This window comes from Delphinus delphis, chromosome 5 (genome assembly GCF_949987515.2).
Source record: "Delphinus delphis chromosome 5, mDelDel1.2, whole genome shotgun sequence".
NCBI lineage: Eukaryota > Metazoa > Chordata > Mammalia > Artiodactyla > Delphinidae > Delphinus > Delphinus delphis.
The window spans coordinates 112539766-112561501 of record NC_082687.1 but is presented as its reverse complement, the minus strand read 5'-3'; the positions used below and the strand labels follow the sequence as shown (position 1 = coordinate 112561501).

The following is a 21736-nucleotide window of genomic DNA, read 5'->3' as shown; positions in this document are numbered from 1 at the left end:
GCACTGCTTGGTGAATGTGAAGGAATGACTTTGTGAAAGTTAGAAAAATAAGAAAAGGGCCCACCTTTATCTAGGTTGAACCCAGCCCCTCATTTTCTATCAGAAGATCTGCACATCATAAAGAAGCAGGGTTGAGTGTTTCTTCAGTAGTTCCTGATTAGCAATTTTTACAACTGCCCAAAATAAACTTCTGGAATTAAAGTTAAACTGGCAAAAATTTGCAAGTATTAAAGAGTCAATATCATTTTTCTTATGTTTCCTTTTGCCAATGGATCACAAACTGCCCATTTTATGACTACTAAAAGTGCACTAACTTAAGTCCATTAAGGCACAGTGACAATGCCTTTTTTCTCAAGATTGTCTATAAAAATTCATGAATTGAGAAAAGAACCTGATATTTTGTTTATTTAGAAACTAATGCGATATACATTTTTCTTAACCTATCAAGAATATTATTTCTACTAAATATGCTTATTAAGTGAAAGTGAGGTTACATAATTATCAACAAAAATTTATACACAGAAATTTAGAATAAATCTCTTTATCGTATTATTACTATACAAACGGATTACTAATAGAAGTTATGAGAGTAAATTTCATGAACTTTCTTTTGGTGAAATTTATCATTTTTGAAGTGTTAAAATGAAATCCTGCTGAGGCTCAAATTTGTAGTCTCAAATTTCTTCTCACTGCTGCACTCCAAATAGCGACAATTTATAGGTCAGTTTGGGAACAGGAATTGAAGCTGTTTTATTATCTCTGCTATTACTCTTGATGAGTTGTGGAAGGGCGTAACACATTATTTTGAACCTTGGCATAGTAGCATGATGATGTGACAATGTCGCAGCTTTATTGACTTTTGCAAAATTGCATAATTACGCGAAAGGCTGCATAAAATTGAATTTTCATATCAAAGCAAATACGCTTTGAGAGGACTAGAAGACTGAGTTTATTTTTCCAAATTTAAGAATGTATCAGTAGTTATGGCAATTTAGTGTACATGTTTGTCCCTTATCAATTACACTCAATATCTTAATATATAGATATATACATAGAGGGGGGATATATATATATACATCAGTTTGTCTATATGTAGATACAATTTAACTTATACAAGAAATTCACTGCTTAAGGAAATTATTAGTATATTTGGCTCTTCTCTGTTCCACTGAGTGTATCTATTTTTTAAACCCTTTATAAACATATTTTTAAAGTTTCCATCACCGGAGTGGGACACAGTGACTCCTGAAGCCAAAGACCTCATCAATAAAATGCTTACTATCAACCCTGCCAAGCGTATCACAGCCTCGGAGGCACTGAAACACCCATGGATCTGTGTAAGTGACAGTTCTCCGAAGATCTCAGGAGAGCAAATAAAAAATACATTCTCCTTTAAAATTTGTCTTACAAATAGTCTTGGCAAAATTCATTATTAGGAAACTCTTGCAGTTGAATGCTTGTAAGTCTGTCAGATGGATGCAGGCACCATTAATAAAAATTTGATGAAGTTAAGGAATGAATATCTTTTAAACATCCTCAATTAAGTTTATTTTTCTCCTCTTCCAGCAACGTTCTACTGTTGCTTCCATGATGCACAGACAGGAGACTGTTGACTGCTTGAAGAAATTCAATGCCAGAAGAAAACTGAAGGTAAGAACGTTTCCACTTTTGTGAGGAGGGAGATTTGGCAGCGTGAGCAGTGAGGTTCTGTGTGAAGAACGGAGCAAAGGCTTTTAAATGTGTAAGCCTCAGTACTCTTCTTCTTCTGGGTCTTTGGGAAATGGAATCTACACTGGAATTACAGCTACGATGAAGAGCTAGGATCACTGGCCATGCGTGCCATGGTCCCTCCCTTCAGTGGAAAACAGCTGTGCAGGTTAATAACTGGAATCTGGCCGCACCCACAAGGGTGGTCCCAGCATTATGAGAAACATAGGCCTGCTACTCTCAGGAAACCAAAAACAAAAACAGACAAAAATGCCCTGACTGAAAGTAAGGCTAGGAGAAGACTTACTGTCAAACACTGCTTCTTTGTTAGGCCAGTGATTTGCAAAGGCAGCATTAATTTCGTGTTCTTATCGCCCTGACAGGGTGCCATCTTGACCACTATGCTGGCTACGAGGAACTTTTCAGGTACACGCGTTAAGAACTCTGCTCTTGATCCCCTCCTCTCCTCTCTGGTATCTCTTTTGGAATTTAATTTTAAATTCTTTAATAATTAGAAAAACACTGTTGTTCGGGGATGGCAAATGTATGCCATGGATTCCTTCCACGCCTGTGGCTGCCATGAGGCTCTTACCTGGGTGCTGTCTCGTAGAGGCGTCAGGCCCGTGACTATACTCTCCACGAGGGCACCCAGGCAGCCCCACCTCTAGTCAGCACTGGAGCAGGACACGCAACCCCTCTGTCACCCCTGCTGGGGTGCACACAGTTTGGAACTACGTCCTCCCCTCAGCTGGAAGCTCAGCATTTTGAACGTAGAATTAATTGATATCTCATAAAGTAATAACTATGAATAGTTTCTTGTTTTTGTCTCATTCTCTCAGGGAATCCCAGTAAGCAAGATTTTTAGAAGAAGGCCATTATTGAGGAACCCAATTCTCTTAGGCCTAAGTTCTTTTGAAAGTACAGTTCTGTAGTATCTTGGCCTGCTATAAGAATGATTACAACTTTCAAAGGTATCTAAACTCAAGAATTTACAGAGAACCTACCCCACAGTAATAAACGTTCCTTGAAATGATTTCTTGGTAAAAATAAGTTTGTTTAAATAATGGGCTAAAAAAAGCTAAACTATTTCTTTATTGTAGAAGTGACTTGCCAAAGTCAACATAAAGTATATACCTTTTCCAGAAACTGAGTTTTGGAACTCCTTTTTTTGATAGGTTACCTCAAAGGATCAGGTTTCCAAAACTAAAATTTTGGTAAAAGCTCATCAGTCTCATGTATGGAGAGGGACTGAAGCAGCAAGACTGTTGCATTGGTAAAGCTTACTGTTTGGCTGTTTAAACTTGGAACAATTGTCAGACGATTATACCAAAAATACTACCTTTTTACTTTGCTTACTGTTTATATAAGAGTGATCTGCAGCATCAAGTTGTCCAGCTATGTCTTCAGTAATTTATTCCTGCTACATACTTCACTTCTGGGTATTGTAGTGATGTCAGGTGATGATCCATATCATTATCATGTTTTCCAAATTTCTCAACCAATTTCTAGTTACTGTTTACCATTTTATTAAATGGTCACCTTTTGTCTCCCATTGTATATAATGTGAGTTCATAGGAGGCTTTCCAAAGGCTTCCACTGACCTGTTAAACAGCAACAATGATAATACAATGAGTAACACTACAGACTGAGGGACTGTGTTAGTCAATTGTATGTATTTTGTCCAATTTGTTTGGTGTAGTAAAATCTTGTTACTGCCTTTGTCAAGTTACCTGTTTTATGAACAGTTGATTAATATAGTTGACATTTATATGGGTGAGTTCAGTATCTCATTAAATATTAACTGATATATGCTATATTCAAATAAGTTAATATTCACTGTGGCCCAGTCATTAGTGAATCACTAAAAAGTAGGATGATTTATATGGTATGTATTGTTAATGACAAACTAACTTGAAAAAATCTCCAGAATTAAGATTGTACATTTTGTTGAAGTCTCACGCATAAATTGGGCCTTTAGTAATATATGTACCCATGTATAGAAGCTTTTTACCTCACATTTTCCTTGTCATCATCGTGTAAACTAAAAACTCACGACTAATATGTGGATATGATATTGTTTCTGAATGTCTTAGCATGAAAAGCAAACTTTTTTTTAATCCGTCATTTCAAAACCAACTGATATAACATTAGACGCAGTTACATCTTATAGTTGATATTGCATTTTAGTTTTGAGTATTCATTCTGTTTCATTGCCAGACATGCTCTTTAAAGTAACTTGTCCATGAGTATATGGTTATAAAGTTGTTTTTATTTTTTCTTTTCTCCCGTTATGTGGAATGTATTTCTTGTGAGGTAAGGTGAATAGTAAGCAAAAGGGACATTTCTGCATCTCCCAGGCCAAATCCCTGCTTACCCTGAATCATTGTCTTCTCTTCGCTTGCTATTGCAATTCCAATTATTCTGAGTTTGCTTTCTAACCTATTAACTGCCACAGGATTTACTTAATATTGCTTCTTAGCTCCAGGTACACAGTATTATAGCTAAGGCTACTATTTCTTACAGCCTTATTAATAATAAATTAATAGCTTTGTTGCTAAAGACTAAATAAAATTAACATTTTTGTATCTTTTAAATAAATTTAAAATTTATCAAAGTGCTATCAAAATAATGGCCCAAATCAAACAGATGTCAGGAAATTACATGTTCATGCAGTTCTATTATAGCTAGGTATTTCCATTTCAGATACCAAATTCTATTCTGATGTACTTAAATAACTATATATATATAATTAACATTAAATGGAAGCATAAGTGTGTACTTTGTCCTACATGTTTGTGGATGTTCTACACTTGATCTACTAATTGTCGTTGACAGTTACATAATCTGTTCACCGTGTATGTACCCATTCATAAGTATATTTTTCACTTCACTTTTTAATATACTCAAGGAGTTCAGTAACAGAAGGAATGCTAAAAGCTCCCTCCAAAAAAGTAAAATTTCATGTAAGACCATGTACTTTAGGAGTTCTCTGATTTACTTGAAGATTTCATTTTGTTTTCTATCTCGCCTCAAATTTTATGATTTTTAATTTTTCAGTGTAAAAGGCTTTTGTCTATGACCTTTGTATTCTGATTTTGAAGTATAAGGAAATACATAATACCTTTTTTTAAAGGTCATATGCTAAGCATTTAAAAAATTTGCTCTAGGTCAATAATATACCATTTCATTTTAAGTATAGTTATTAATATTTTTGTAAAAATGAAATTATCTGATTTCAAATATATATTTATTAAAAAGAATGTTATTTAGCCAGAGAAAATTGTCACAAATGAGTTTTAAACCTCTAGGAAGAGGGACTTAAGTGGCAGAACTGATACTTTTGGTGTGAATGAACATGTAATACAATCTGTGAGCTGATGTCTAAAGACTTGAAATCAACTTTCTGGATTACAAAAGCATAGTCCAGTTAAAGTTCCAGTATCCTTTTCACAGCCAACAGTGAAATAAAGTCCAATAATATAAGTGGCAAAGTGTCCAATTATATTCAATGAACTAAATAAGAATTTAGTTCTAAATTTGATGTGGCAAGACCAAGAAAAGTGATACTGTATTTCAATGTCCTGTAAGCTCGCGCTCATCAATGTGACCTTGATAACTTGGCATATGTTGGCCATAAATCAGTAAAGGTGGTAGAAGGAAACAATAACCTGTTTTGTTGCCTGGCTATCGGTTTCTATGGATAACTCACTAAACTGATTTTACTCTCGTTTTGCAGCAGCCAAGAGTTTGTTGAAGAAACCAGATGGAGTAAAGGTAAGTTAAACAGGTGCTCGTAAACTCATTTCTGACTTTCAGATGCTGGATTATTTTTAAATGTTAAATATAAGTTCTAAGTCATTGCAGCTTATACTTTTTGTAGTTCCTGATAAAGGATGCAGGTTGAAATATAAAATAATTTAATGTACAGGAATGACTAATATTTATACCAAGAAAAGCTGCATTTTTTCTACTTATTATATATTAAATAATCATGACAAAATAAGACTTTATATGGAGTTACCATAGAAACTGAACGTCTAAATCCTCTCTGTTTTACTACATCCTCAAACTGTCATGGTGACCTGAAAATCCCTGAAAACCAAATGCTTTTCCAAATAGTTATGCTATGTTCTTGAAGGCTGCTGAAATTTATAGCCCATGGGGGGGAAAAATCAAATCATTGAGTCTAGGAAATCAAAATTCAAATGAACTGTATTTCTCTGCTTGGGCAGTTTTTATAAAGGTCTTAATTGTTCCTGTTCTTCTATCATAAGGTATTGAGACAGACTTAACATGAATATCCTGAACAAATAATTAGAAAAATTTTCCAAGAAAGATAATGGCAGAATATTTTGACTTTCTTGGATTTCTAAACAAAATAGTACAGCTTATTTTCTACTGATCCTGTTTTGTTTCATAGGAATTTACCTTTGATTGAATATAACCTTATACATGCATTGTGTTTGTTATCTTTCCAGAGTATTACCTCGATGTTTTATTTCTTTAATCCTTTTCTTTCTCTTCCACTGGCAGACACCTACATTCCTCATGAACACTTCAACGTTCTTGGGAATTAATTAACTTTCTAACATTTAAACTTGACCCAAAGTCAAGTGGTCAGTTCATTTTGAATATATAACTTAGAAAATCATCTGTCACTTCTCATGTTCACGCCCAGTCATTTCTTCAGCACCTGTCTGTGTGTGATTTGGGAATTTCCAGAGCTATGGTGACCATGCACTTGTGATTCCCGTTAGGTTGGCATTTACCTTTGATTAATTCCTGTCCTCAACCTGTAATATTCTCTTCCTTCTGCTTAGTTTATTCAACTTAAAGTTCAGTAATGACTGTTGATGTCTGCTTTTTTCCCAATGTAACATTGGTGGAAATGTGATATTTTAAATTTTCCAAATGTTTTATTCCCTTGTGTTTTTCTGTATTGTTTGGTGATACAGAGCTCACAGTTTCTATTGAGACATTTATTTTTACTACTATCCTTATATAGAAAGAAACATTTCCAGAACTTTTTTCTTCCAGTCAACTTATAGTTCACCTTTAAAGACAAAATTATTCTGTGCTCCATGCTTTGATACTTTAAAAATTCAACCGGTCATATTTTGTTTCTTTTCCTTTCTCTTTGACTGGTCAATTCAGAAAAGGAAGTCCAGTTCGAGTGTTCAGATGATGGTGAGGATCTCTATCTGCCAGATTTCTCCTCCTGTGAAAATTCATACTTAGGAATAGAACAATCTTATTTGCCTAAGTTAGTGTAAGTGGAGAAAGTATAGGATCATTACAGGTTAATGTTAATTAACTATCAAACACAGTGCCCATGTTCAAATATTATTGTTTTTCTTTGAAATGGAATTTTTGAAATATGTAAAAAGTTTATACCGTCATCCATATGCTATTAAAAAAGTGCAGTTTTCTCCTAAAACTGAAGAAACCATGACATAATTAATGTCTATAATTATTGTGAAAAGTGAAGGAACACTATAGGATTATTTTTAAATGGTGATCATGATTACTAAGATAGGAGTGATTCTTAGTCCAGATAAACCAGAATGCATCCACCATGGAGTTTTATAAATTGTGTGAAAGTGATCTTACAAGGATTCATCCAAGTTAAGCACCTTTGGAAAAAATATTTATTAACCTTAAAACTGAATGAGCTCAACACCTGAAAAATAAGAATATCTTGCCCATGCCTTATTCTTATTATTCTTATAACGTAAGAATAGTTCAGCGCATAATTTAAATATCTGGTTTCATTTAATTTTTTAAATAAAAATACTCTGCTTCCATAATATAAAATAAATACATTTCACAAACAGAAGTGCCAGAGCTCTTGTATATTTAAAAGACAGCTGTGGTTGAGCCCATACTTGATACCTGATTCTTTAAAAGGAAGTCCTCCTAGCCTTTTACCTAGAAATTCTCCTGTTATTTTAAATTAATCAATATTACAAATACCTTCAAAAGATTTTCTACAGTAAAAAAATCATTAAGCTAAACTTTAACCAAAATGTTTTTAACTGTACATTTAAACACAAGTAAAAGTGATGGTTGAGGGACATATTCATTTAATTCATATTTGCCATGCCTAACAATAAAGGATGGCTCATCCAGCCAGAATGGCCTTCATTTGGAAGAGACGACAGTGTGTGTATGCTGTGTATCTGTGTGTGAACGTGTGTGGGAACGTGTGTGTTGATGTGTGTGCGCTTATACGGTTATGTTTGTGTGCGTAGGTATGCCCGTGAGATATTTCCACTAAAATAAAGCAGTTCTTGGCAACCACAACCTAGGGAAAAAAATCAAGTCTCATATCTCAGAACAGAAAAGATCTCAGTATATTCCTCTTTCATTCTTTGCAATCACTGATACAAACTAGATGGATTATATTAAATACCTGTGGGCTTTAATCTTAAACACTTCTGATCATTTGATAAGAAGTCAGCTGTGTTTTGCCAAGCACTCTTCCTGAATAGGAAATTATTTGCATGTGTGTCCCTCCTCTTTTCTCATATATTCTGTACTAAAGTGAATACTGAATTTTGACCCTTCTTTAATAAACTCCATTATCTCTTATCTTTTTGGCTATTGCACAAATTTTATGTTAAATTCTGCACACTTCTATTTAAAGAAAAATTTTAAACTATCCTCGAAACATAGATTGATGGTCTAATATTTAAAGAGTTTTCCAGTAAAGGGCACCAAGTTTTCTCTCTTTTCTTGCATGTCACTGAGCGCAGTGTTATAGTGTATTTAAATAATACTGGTACCAAATAGTCACACAAATAGGAATGAATAGAAAAGCAAATTATTACGTACCCAAGTTAATTTTTTGGACCTTCTGTCTTCCTCTCAGTGTCAGTTTCAGTGTGATCTGTAGGTATAAAATATGAAAGAAAAGAATGCTTAGAAAGTCTAAACAATTAAATTTGTGTAATTGCTTATAAATATTCATTTGGTATTCATTTATTTTATGCAGAATGTTTTTCTCTTTAAGTCCTTAAGTACATTTATACTAAAATTATGGGATGTATTTTTTAGATAATAATATGTAAAGAAAACAACTAGATAATATAGTGCAAGAAAATAAATGTTAATTTATATTTGTTTGATAATCACAATATCATGCATGAGTTTAAATGAATGTTGAGTATTACTTTTCAGTCTCTGATTCTTTAGTAACCAAACTCAATTGTAGTTTCAAGTTGCCACTTGTCAACAAAGTCTTCTCTGGGCCATTACAATACTTATTGACCCTCTGAGTTGTTTTCAGAGTGGCTTCCATAGTGATAATGATCTTTCTTTAAGGTCAAAACCAATTATGTTAAAGCAAGGGAATGGTATTACCAAATAGTCTTCAACAATAGCAGTAATTTGATAGAATACATAGTGTTTTCCTCTCAAACAATTGTGAAAAATAAAGTCATTTTGCATCCAGAATATAGTAAGGAGTTCGATTTGCTCATTTATAATTGAAGATGTATTTTTTAAAGGAGACCCAGACTTATCATGTTAAGATATTTTACTATAAAGCCTGCATTTCATCGGAAGACCTAAGTTTTTAATTTGATTCCTACTAAACAAAATGATGATGGCTGCCCAGAGAAAGACAGTCTATGTGTGACTCCAGGCTCAAGGATCAAATGAAAAAAGGAATGTATTCATAACAGTGAAAATTGGAAGCTGGGGAACAGAATCCAACCTGCAGAGTATGAAAATGTTTACATTTATTTCATACTCTGACACTTGATTTGAGCTCCGTTGAAGCAGCTCTTTGTCTGTTTGCTAAGGTGGCACAGCCAAAGCAGCCAAGTCCGTTTTGTCATTCCACCATCACAGACACAGTCCTAGCCCGGGTGTGACCATCGGAGACTAGAATTGATCGTCATTCCTGTCAGTCATCACCGTGTCTTTCACATTCATCTTCAGTGGCTCTTTATTTTCATGTCTATATCTCCACGTAGACATGCTGTGTATAGAGACATTGGCTACCGAGGGGTTTAAGGCATCTCTGTTTCTATTTTCTGCATACCTACAGATAAACAACAAAGCCAACGTGGTAACCAGCCCCAAAGAAAATATTCCTACCCCGGCGCTGGTATACCTGGACTCTTTGTAACCCTTCTTAAGTTCTTTACTGTTTTTGGTGTTTCTCTCATTTGCTTTCACTATATAGATACATACATTTTTTATTTTTATTTTTTTGGATTTTGTTCTTGTTTTTGCTTTCTAAGATATGAGAAAAGTTCTTTTCTTTTTGTTAAGGTAGTTGTCAAACAGTGTGTTTCTAACATGAGATGACCTCATTTCATTGTTGACCATTGTACTGACGATAGCTGTGGTCTTCAGTTAAAAGTGTTGCATGCTGCCTTAGAAATACCGTAGAATGCGCTTTGGTTGCTCTTAGCTCTTCTTTTGATGATAGCTCTAGATATGCAAAGAGTGGTTTCTTCTTTTCCTGACGCAACTGTTGACATCAAGGAGAGCTAAGAGGATTACTGCCAGACAAAAGTAAATGTGGACCTTATTCAGAGTTCCTGTTTCTCTCTTATTATGACAGCAGGGCTTTGTAAGACCTCACTTTCTGAGATAAAGAGGCACTGGATAATTTAAAGCTTTTTGTTTGTTGTGTTTTAAATTAAATTATCACTGTTTCACTTTAATCCAAAGGATGAAATTGCATAGCACAGAGCTTTGAATTATCAATGGGAATCAGTTTTTTCCATTTCTATCAAATTCACACTATTAACAACTCAATCAGTTTAACACTTTGAGACCATATTATGTTGAAATTCAAGGTTTGAATACTGGCATTCAGTGTTCTTAGTTCCATAATGTTTTCCCCAAATTATTCCATGTTTTGATTTATGAGTTTCAGAAATGTTAATGGTTTTTTACTGTCCTGTGTACTGTTAATCTCAGATGAATGGAAAATGTTAGGGAGATTGTCCCACTAGAGTTAACCAGAAGGCTCAATTTAAAAACATTTAAAGGAAGGACACATCAAGATAGCAGGTTACTTACTAGCAAAAAAAGACAGTGTTGATCATACCTCCAGCCAGGGAAGGGAAGAAGGACGGCAGTAAATATGCTTTCTAAGTACTCAGCATAAAGTGTAGTGGAGATGAGATAGTCTAGTGGGCAGAGTGCTTATGATTGAAGAGCATTCTCCATGGGTTGCAGTAACTCCCAGTTGCTAGGACATCATATAATGAAAGTGCCAAGCATGCCGTTGATGTATTGACACTGAATCGTTTTTTACATCAGTTATTTGACTGTTATTTTCCGCTTGGGACTATTTCTTCAGTTTTCTAGTAGAAAGTAATAGGAAAAATAATATATTCTTCATGGAGAAACATGACTTTACGAACAAATCTTTCATGTCAGTCTATAAAACAGAAATTTCTTATATATATATGAATTAACATGGGATTTAACAGCATTGTGTCTCAAATTACAGTGTTTATATGATTAGTTCTAGAACCTTTTCAGTGTTTCTCAGAATTTCTTATGGACTTGTGAAATACATTCTTTAGGATAGCCCTTTTTTAAGTGTTGTCCAGTGATTCTAGGTTTCCCAAGGGTATTTATCTGTGTATTGTGACACCATAATTTGTTCTCAAATTAATACAGCTGTAAAATATCTTCACAAAGACTTTGAGATCATCTCAGAAAGTTCTAATCTCCAGTGCCCTTGGCCAGTTTTCTATGGGACAGATATTAACAGGCTGTTTGTTAAAGATATAGGACTTTGTGAAACAGCAAGTGCCTCTTTAGGTCTCCAAACTTCAAAGCCTTGTCTGTATACTGATCACGAATAAGGTCTCGTGCATGCTGCTGCTGGGTACTGAGGTGCTGTATCTCATGGACTCACCAGGGAGATCTTTCATCAGAGATCTTGTCAGCTGCAACCTCTGACAGTAGTTAACATTGCTTAAGCTCTTGTCACTATTTAGTTGTGTCAGCTGGCTCACTCTGCTCTGTCCCTGCACTAGTTAAGAATGTACTTACCGATGCGAACTGTTTCTTTCTCCATTTTGTTCTCACTCAGGAGCCCCAAACTACTGTAATCCACAACCCTGATGGAAACAAGGTATTCAGAAAGAATCAACATCATCTTGCTTTAATAAGATTACACATCTCATCAAATATTCAAAGCAAAATTAATTCATAATCTCAAATTAGGAAAGAAAACCCTTGCCCTTTTCTACCATACTTTCTTTTGGGCCTAATTTATCTGGAACTATACACATATTTCTTTGAAAACAAAAATGAATCACATTGTGAAAGAGAAATGAATGGTGCAATTAGTCAGTAAAAGTGCAGTTAACAAGTCTGTATGTCGAGATGACTGTGTATCTTAAGCAATTCCATCTGGTTTTCCCCCCCATGCCTGTCTGCATTGTACTTTAGATGTGTTCTGCATGAAATTTTAGAATTTCTTGCTATGTCATTCCACTATCTTCAAAAAAATCAACTTGAGTTCATAGTTATTTGTTTAAATTTAATGCTGCTTTTGAATTTTATTCATTCTGTTGTCATAGTGTGCTTTTTGTTTTCTTTTAATTCCCTGTTGTTTGTGGTGTTTTTGTTGTTTGGCATGGATTTGAGGATAATCAGAGAGTTTCACTTCTTGTGAAGTATGTTTGTTTTTGTTTAATTATATGCATTTCAGTAACAGACATGTAACTGCTTATCCTGAAAGAAGACTATGATGTTTCCTGTCCATTGTAAATTGTTTGCATAGCACGTTAACTAAATAACAGTACTTGTATACATGTCCGTAGGGTGAAAGGAGGCAGTTCCCGAACGTATTCCATCTTTCTGCTTTGTTACTCCTCATCCATTATTATATCTCTAAGGGGAGGGAAAAATACTTCATCAGACTTTTCTCAAATTTTAAGTATAGCCATGGGTCTTACTTTTCCTTACTCTTATCTACAGTGTTAAAGTCTTAGAAAACACATTTCCTCTGGTCTAACATTTAGTTGGTCAATATTAAAATTACTAAAGTAAAAAAACATGAAGTGTTATGTTCCTTAATATGAGATGTATTTTACAGTCGTGACACTTACAATGTTCTGAGTCCCTAAAAGACTCGAGGTAGTCAGGAGCATCACACCTGTGAACAATTATTTTCAATATCGTTAGCAAGTGAAAGACCAAGCATAGCAGCTGGAGTGGACACTTCGATAATTCTAGCTATGTCATTTGTAAGAGTTGTTGCATGATATTTCCTGCTTACATGAATTATTTTTACAGTGCATGGGTTTATCCTCATCTTGAGTTTAAATTTGAATACTAGGTCACATTAAGAAACGCATGAAGACTCTGCTTTGGTTTTATGTTGTGGAGACTCTGGATATATCTTTAATTAGTCTGTCCCTTTGGATTAAATATTATATATTACAGTTGTATAAATTGATCACTTTTTTAATATTGAATCTCTGAAAGTACACTGACTAATGTTTGCATCATTTTCCAAAATTTGTTTTCATTGCTGAACACATAGCTATTGATTAGAAGTTTCCAATTTTTTTTGGCAGTACCCTTTAATCATTCCAAGTAGAAAATTGTGTCTTTCTTATGAACATTACTAAATTTCTTTGCTAGAAATATTTTATTAATACATTATTAATGGAAAAATTTGTCAACCATTTTAAGGAACGTGTCTTAATACTGGCAGTTACAGTGTCCTTTTAACTGTGCTTATTAATCTGCAACTTCATTTGTAGTTTTACAGAGAAATAGCTTTGTCTTTTCATTATGGGAGCAAGTTTCTTATCAATAAAGCCAGTTTCTAATTTAGAAACGAATGAAAAAAATCTGCTTTTTCCTTGAAAGTAAATTATTCATATAATTCCATTGTGCTGATCACAAACATGGAAATTCTTCTTGAAAGCATTTTCACCATATCTCAGCTTCTTCGTCAAATGATTCAATGAAACGCTTTTTCTCTCTACAGAGAAGTCAGGCTGATAAATAGCCTACAAATTTACTGCTTGATATAGTGCCTTACACAAAGAAAGGACTAATTACTACTTAATTGGGAATAAAAAATGTTGTTTTTTAAGGTTCAAATTCATTAGGCTAGTATATTCAACTTCTCATAAATACTTAGAGAAAGCACACCTTATGGGGCACTGTAACACAACACATCCTTACACAGCTCTTAAAATAAGTTGCATACTTTGACTACTTGTACAAATCACCTTGATTTATCGTGCTTCGGGGATTAGGCAACCAGAGTACTCCCTTTTTGAAATGTTTGCAGCATTTGACATTTTATTTCTGTCAAAACCGCGTAACATATTTGTACATTTGCATGTCGGCATATGCGCACAGCCTGCTGAAGAATTTTGCATGATACGTATATCACTTGCCAATTTTTTGAGAAAAACAAAAGTCAAGCTATTCATTGTTTGCAACTTTAAATATGTTTTCTTCTCAACAGGAGTCAACTGAGAGTTCAAATACAACAATTGAGGATGAAGATGTGAAAGGTACGATTAAACCCGAAATAGAAAATCCCAACTCAGAGTTACATATATCTCGGAAGAAAAGTATTTGTTTCAAATAACTAATAAGTTTAGGAACTAGGTCTATTCTGAGACACAAAATTACTTTTCTTTTTATAAGTACATTATTATTTTAATTATATGTACTGATTTTGTCCATTTTTTCTTCACATTATATTCTTTTCTCTGTCTTTAAACTATAGACAACATGTGGTATATTCAAGGACATTGTGATTTTAAACTAGTAATGAATGTTTGGGATCATAATATCAAATTCTAAATATATCAGTCAAAAGGTAATACAAAAGGTATATGTATGTCTAGAAAACAACTTATATTCAAGAACAGAGCATGAGAATAACCATTTTTTGAAACTTTCAGTAGTCTCAATTGGGTTTCAATGAAATTCTGCATTTGTCAGCCTTTTAAACCTAGATTTTCATGCACTTTTCTAATATATTCTTGATCTCCATTCAGTTCATTTGTCCAGGTTCCCTTAGCTCCATATATGAGTCATTGCCAGCAGTTCTATCAGCATCTTCTCAGTGCCTCTGCACATACATACTAAACACACATTTGCAGTCAGTTTTCTTCTTTTTGGTCTCAGGGCTGTTTTTTTTTTTTTTAACATCTTTGTTAAAAAGCAATTGGAGTATAATTGCTTTACAGTGGTGTGTTAGTTTCTGCTTTATAACAAATTGAATCAGCTGTACATATATCCCCATATCCCCTCCCTCTTGTGTCTCCCTCCCACCCTCCCTATCCCACCCCTCTAGGTGGTCACAAAGCACCGAGCTGATCTCCCTATGCTATGAGGCTGCTTCCCACTAGCTATCTATTTTACATTTGGTAGTGTATATAAGTCCATGCCCCTCTCTCACTCAGGGCTGTTTTAGAAGTGTTAATTTTGCTGCAATTGTTTATGCAGTTTTGTATTCTTATTTTTTTAATTTAGTATAGGTAACTACAATTCCTACAGGCCACTTGTCTAGAAGCCATTCCAGAAAAAGAATGGTAAAACAGGGATATTTAAAACAGAAGTATTAAGTGAAAAGAAGTATAAAACAAATTCAGAGAAATGATCCATCAGATAATTAAACATTATCTGGAAAGATTATTACCTAATAGTATCCCCATAGGCTTTAATTCTGTAGGTAGCATTGGTAAGATATAATTTTGAAAAATTGTATTCATGTTATAGAATAAAGAACCTGGAAATTCTCAGGTCAAGGAGACATATAGGCTATTTAAGAAATGAAAATGGGGCTTCCCTGGTGGCGCAGTGGTTGGGAGTCCGCCTGCCGATGCAGGGGACACGGGTTCGTGCCCCGGTCCGGGAGGATCCCACATGCCGCGGAGCGGCTGGGCCCGTGAGCCGTGGCTGCTGGGCCTGCGCGTCCGGAGCCTGTGCTCCACGGCGGTGAAAGGCCCGCGTACCGCAAAAAAAAAAAAAAAAGAAAGAAAAAAATAAATAAAAATGACTGTAGACCACAAGTTGCTAGTCACCTCTGCTGACTTCTTCCTCTTTGGTCGTACAGAACAGCTGACACTTAAATTGTAGTCTCTATTTAGATTACTAGCGCACTGATCTAACTTTGCTAGAAGTAGTCAGTCATTATTTACAGTGGAAAGGTGGATAGCTGTGTCGAGGATTTTATTTAGTAGCTCTATTTTTTTTAATTTATTTTATTTTTGGCTGTGTTGTGTCTTCGTTGCTGTATGTGGGCTTTTCTCTAGATGCGGCGAGCAGGGGCTACTCTTTGTCGTGGTGCGCAGGCTTCTCATTGCGGTGGCTTCTCCTGTTGTGGAGCATGGGCTCTAGGCGTGAAGGCTTCAGTAGTTGTGGCACGTGGGCTCAGTAGTTGTGGCTCGCGGGCCCTGGAACGCAGGCTCAGTAGTTGTGGTGCATGGGCCCAGCTGCTCCGTGGCATGTGGGATCTTTCCGGACCAGGGCTTGAACCCGTGTCCCCTGCATTGGCAGGCGGATTCCCAACCACTGCGCCACCAAGGAAGCCCTAGTAGGTCTATTCATCTCCCTCTTGCCTCTGAGCTAAAATTTGAACTGAAGAAGTTTTATGAATCACTGATGCCAGTCTTATTAGATAAAGAGATTTTTTTTAACCAAATAAGCAGATGTGCCATTTATCTTTCCCAGTGATTCAGAAAGCATCATCTTGACAAGTATTTTGGACTCATTAGCTCTTTCACCCAAACAAAATGTTTATATGACTTTTTACATTCTTCTCCTGAAGGGGAATCAAAAAGAAGAAATAACCTGTGCATTATTCACTGGTGAGACTGAACCTTTAAATAACTGAATAAAATTAGGAGAATACTAACACCTCACTGTATGCAAGTCATCCTCTGAGGAATATGTTTATTCTTAGGTGATTACAAGCAGGGTTTTAATAAGTGGTCTTTCTCACCTGAATTGGGCTCTTCACTATACTACATATTGGCTTAGGGTGATTGCTGTGAATGTGTGTAAATGTCAATATATAAACAGAGTCCCTGACAGTCTCGCCTTATAGCTTATATTAATTTGGTGAAATGAAATTATATCAGTACTTCTCAGAAAACAGCTCTTCTCTTGAAATCACAATGATATGGGTTTCATCTCACCTCTGGGATTTCCCAAATTGAGACAGTATTTGTCTCTATAGTTATGCTGAGTCTACACACACCAAATGTTAGAGAAATTAAGCATAATATTGAAATCAAAAGAAATGTCCAGTTGATAAGTGAGCCCAAAGTGCCTTGGTTCCTTTCCTTAAACTCAATGAATAAACTTTTCAAGTGTCTGCTTTATTTTCCTAGGGTGGATGTGGCCACAGAGTCATATATATATTAGGCCTCATTTGTGTTCTTTTTAAGACCCATGCGGTCTTTTGGTGGTTAACCTTTTTAATATTGAATGATATCAGAAAACTTTAAGACTTGAAGATCCTTTGAAAGATCACCCAGGCCATCATTCTTACTGTAAGACAGGTGGCACATAAAACGGTCGTAAATGTTTCTGATATATTTATTATGGTGGTGATAGGCTTGTGTGGGAATCTCTCCGTTTATTAGCGCACTGTCTTTCAGAAAGACCCTCTCATATTTATACATTTGAATGACTGTACTCTTTTCTCTTTACCTCAGAGTTTGCCATAGCTCTGAATAGCCTGGTAGGGAATGTGTTTTTTGTCCAGCTCTGTTAGAACCCAAAGTTACACATATATCCAACATCTAGGAACTCACAAAGACCAATCAATTATATCCCCTGACCAAAACCATACCCTCACTACAAAACTATATCTTATCCACAAAACTGCATGTCTTTTCTTTGACACACACTTTCCAACTCTATCCTTTCTATATACAGCCTTGTTATCAGGGTGAAACACCACAACTTTTAACATCCTCTTAAAGGCATATTCCCATAGTGCACTCCTCCGTGCAGCCACACGCTCCATTCCTTCCTGCTGGGCGCCCCCCCAACACCAGCACCTCGACTGGCATCGTTTCGCGGTGGTGTACGCATCCCTTGAACACCGTATCGCATGCTTCCCCTGCCAGTGTGGTGCACATTCCGTCCCATCCCTGAGGACCAGCCTGGCAGGGACAGGTCTACCTCCCCTCCACTGTAAAGAGACATGGGGAGGGGGAATTAAAACATCATGGTGACCTGACCGGAGGAAGAAACGAGGAACCAACAATAGGGTACCCTTTCCTGGCCTCTTCTGGAGGAAAAAGGTAGAAAGACTAGCAGCTGTCAGAGGAGGAAGAAAGCAGAAGTTGTAGTAGATTGACGGTCCTTTCCATTCAGTGGAACCTAGAGAGCGGGGATTTCGGAAAGATCCATTTTCCTTGAACTCTGCGTATTAGTTTCCATTCAGAATGGCCTTTGGCTTTCAAGAGGCCCCGGTCCCCGGTCACTCTTGCTTTGTATCTAAACTATCTCAGCTTCTTCATTCATTCAGGGAATGTTTACTAAATGTCTACTGTTTGCCTGAGCTCCACGTCTTCTCTTTGTGAACTAGTTTTATTCAAGAGCTTTCAACACCTCAGGCAAAACATTCTTCCGTGTGCTTTATATGTATCTTTTGTGCTATCATTTAAGCCATTTCTCCCATTTAATTCAATAAATATCAGGAAAACTTACTGAAAAAGTCAGACCCAAGGTAAGTGTATTTCATATCTAAACGTCCTTTTATTTTCTTTTTCTTAAAAACCTTCAGCATTGAGTTACAACCACAACATTTTTCTGCCCCAACTCACAGTCACCCTAAGGGACTTTGTGTTGTTTCACAACTCTTCTTTGTAAAAAGCTTCTGGTCCTGTGTTTTCTTTCTCCAAGGCAATGTATTGACTTCCTAGTATTGACCTTGTGAGCAGCTTCCTAATTTTGTCCTGTACTCAACCCAAATATTATCTCTAACGCTACATCAATAAATTCAGTGTAACAGAGAGATACTAATAGTTTAAAAACAAATAAGCATCTTAATGAAGCATAGTTATTACCATAGAAGCACTGTGATAATAACAGCCCATTATACACTTAAAAAAAAAAGTTTTTCTATTAGAATTTATGGTGTTTTCAAAATATGATTTTTTTTTCAGTCCAAAGTTAATGAAATAATCATTCCATTTTGAATATATGTCTAGTAATTCATTAATTCCAGGTGTTGTCAAACAGCTGGCATTAGTGGCCTTTCATGACTGGATGGCAGTGATGGCAGTACTGCTCTCAGGGGGTGTGGGTGTACCTAAAGTGGTCCTTTTGACCCTGTGTACATGTGAAGACTGTCCTTTGGTTTGTGGCTATAGCAACGGTTTGCAGGGCCTGCTGCTGTGTGCCACAATGTCTGTCCACCTCCTAGCCTGCCCAGCACCATTGCTTAGAGTCAGCTACTTCTTCCTGATGCGTGCGCATCAGTTTGGTCCATCTACTGCTTTTTCACAGGATGCCAGAGCTGTGCAGCCCCTGTCGACGTTGGGCTCCTGTGTGCCCTTAAGTGATCTCTGTCACTCATCCTGCTTCCGGCATCTCACTTCAGCTCAGCATTCAGCAGCTGCTTGGATCTCGTGCTGCATTTCATCTTTCTTACAGCTCTAGGCCAGTGGAGCTCTGTACCGCAAGCAGAAATGTATTGCAGAAATGTGAGACTGGCTGTATGTGGGGACTTCATGCTCGTTTATACTCTTTTTCCTTTTGCTGACACGTAGGTGATGGTAATGTGCGTAGAATGTTTGCATAAGGCCCAGTTTAAGGACACAGGTATTGACAGCCTTATCTCTTGACTGGAGGCAGGTATATGACGACACCTGGATGTCATGGTCTCAGCTAATCTACAGACTCACTTGATTAGTGAGTTTTTTGTGATCTGGACACAGATCACAGTAGTGGACAGTAGTGTCTTTTGTAAATCTGGACAGTAGTGGACAGTGTGATGACTAAATACTCAAATTCTACTGTTTACTGCAAATCATCGTTTCTGTGTAGGCTTCCCTGGGGCAGAGGACCACTTGATGCCAGTCCCCTTCCCACCTTAAGCAGTCTGTAACTCAGCACTTGGCCTTGCATGCATTTCTTACTTCAAGGGAATCTGCAAATTAAGAAACTCCTGGATATTTTATTTAAGGACTTTTGATGATTATGTCATTCCATTAGATTGAAAGTGTCTTAGAAGACCTGTAGGGCAGTATACAGTAACTTCTTTTAGGTTTCTAATCCAAACTTTGATGTTTAAAAAGGTTTATTTAGAAAAATTCTTGTCTGCATGTGTGTCTACCTGTTGACCTTTTAACATTTAGATCAAGAACCATAACTTATAGGACTGATGCAGAATTCATTCCCATCTACCACCCATGTAAAATTACTTCATTTTCTCTTTTTTTTTCACATTCCTTTATTTTACCCTCCGCACTCACTCTGTTTTTCTCTTTACTCTTTGCCTTCTGTGAGATTTGCATCTTAAATTTGTCAGTGATAGCCTCAGGCTTGTTTAGCCCTGCTAAACCCCAGGTTAAAACAAAGTCTGAAATCAAAACAAAACAAATGAAAGCAACCAACAAACACATGAATGAAGGCGCTTTATAGAAGAGACTATCTAGAAGTAAAGGGTTTTTATTTATTTGCATTTGGAATGGTATTTTCATTATTCAATTTAGTGCAACAAATGTTCCCTGGGCACCTGCAGTGTAAGGTGCTCTGCGGAGGCGATAGCCACACTTCTTGCCCTCATGAGTAAGTCTAGAAAAGATGATGATTCTGCGTGATAGTGTACCTTCTTTGTTTCTGGCTTGTATCCAGATAATTCTAAAACAAGAATAATATATTCATTGAAAAACAAACATAAGGACATAGCTACAAATAGTCATGTGAGCAAATACAGAAAATTTCAGATGCATGTAACACATGTAATTCCTAACAAAGAGACCTCTATTTGGAAAATTTGGATTCAATTAGTTTTTTTCAAAAGACCATTGAACACCTACTATGTACTAGATATGATAGACTAGGCTGAGGCCAAAAAACCCTTGCTCAAGGAGTTCTCTGTCATGTAGTACATTCTTTAATGAAATTATATCTGCTGGTCCATTTCCCCAATGAATGGCTTTTTGCATTAAAATTTTACTCTATGTTAAAGAAAGTTTCTTCCAAGGTACATGAATGTTTATCCTTAACACTTAGTGAATCAGGTAGTCTATTTTTTCTTTGTTTCTTTTGATATGTAATAGTGTAACATTTTTCCCTTGGTCAGTGCTGTTAAGCAAAATGTGCCCGTCCATCATATGAAACGTAGCATCATATTTGGTACAAAAAGACAGATTTAGTTATAGGTATTGCTTTTTTTTTTGTCTCCTCAGTTTTCCTTATATACCCAGTCTACCAGCAAATCCTACGGGTTCTCCCCTCAAAGTACACTCAATTTTTTTTTTTAATTGACTACTGACTCCATTTCCGTCACCCTGGTCCACAAAAGCATCATTAGCCTACATTATTGACATGACTTCTTAGCCAGTCTACCTGCTTTGGTATTACCTGTTTATGGTCTGTTCACGACACAGTAGTCAGAGTAATGCTTTTAAAATATATCAGATTATGTCTTATTTCCATTGGCCGCCAATGTCTTTAGAATGGATTATAAGGCCCTCAGTGATCAGGACCTCCTCCAGCTATACCTCCCTTTACTGTCTGACTTCATCTGCTATAGATGTCTCAGGAACACTGTCCTGATATGTATCAAGCTGGTTGCTGCCTCGGGGCCTTTACAGTTGCCGTTCCCTGCCTAATATGTCCTGATACAGATTCCATGTGCTTGCTGCCTCTTCTCTTTTTTAGTCTCTGATCAAATGTTACCCTCTCAGATCTTCCTTGATGACCCTGTTTTAAATTGTTTCCCTCCAAATCCAGTGCTCCCATTCTCCTTCTCTGCTTTCCTTTTCTCCTAGTATTTATCATTATCTGGAATATGTATTTTACTTATTTGCTTACGGTCTCTCTCCCC

At 36.2% G+C, this 21736-nt stretch overlaps 1 protein-coding gene across 12 annotated transcripts in view; it reads left to right on the top strand.

Moving 5' to 3' along the window:
* CAMK2D (calcium/calmodulin dependent protein kinase II delta) overlaps positions 1-21736 on the top strand; it is a 274602-nt gene that overhangs the window by 226755 nt on the left and 26111 nt on the right. For 4 of the 12 annotated variants that reach the window (XM_060012916.2, XM_060012920.2, XM_060012925.2 and 1 more), the window contains exons 10-14: positions 1215-1337; positions 1567-1650; positions 2091-2133; positions 5444-5481; positions 14177-14225. In XM_060012916.2, the coding sequence (XP_059868899.1) occupies positions 1215-1337; positions 1567-1650; positions 2091-2133; positions 5444-5481; positions 14177-14225 (337 nt within the window). Of the gene's footprint in view, positions 1-1214; positions 1338-1566; positions 1651-2090; positions 2134-5443; positions 5482-9760; positions 9821-11773; positions 11816-14176; positions 14226-21736 lie in introns of all 12 variants that reach the window. The other 8 variants (XM_060012913.2, XM_060012915.2, XM_060012919.2 and 5 more) reach the window with 3 other exon arrangements.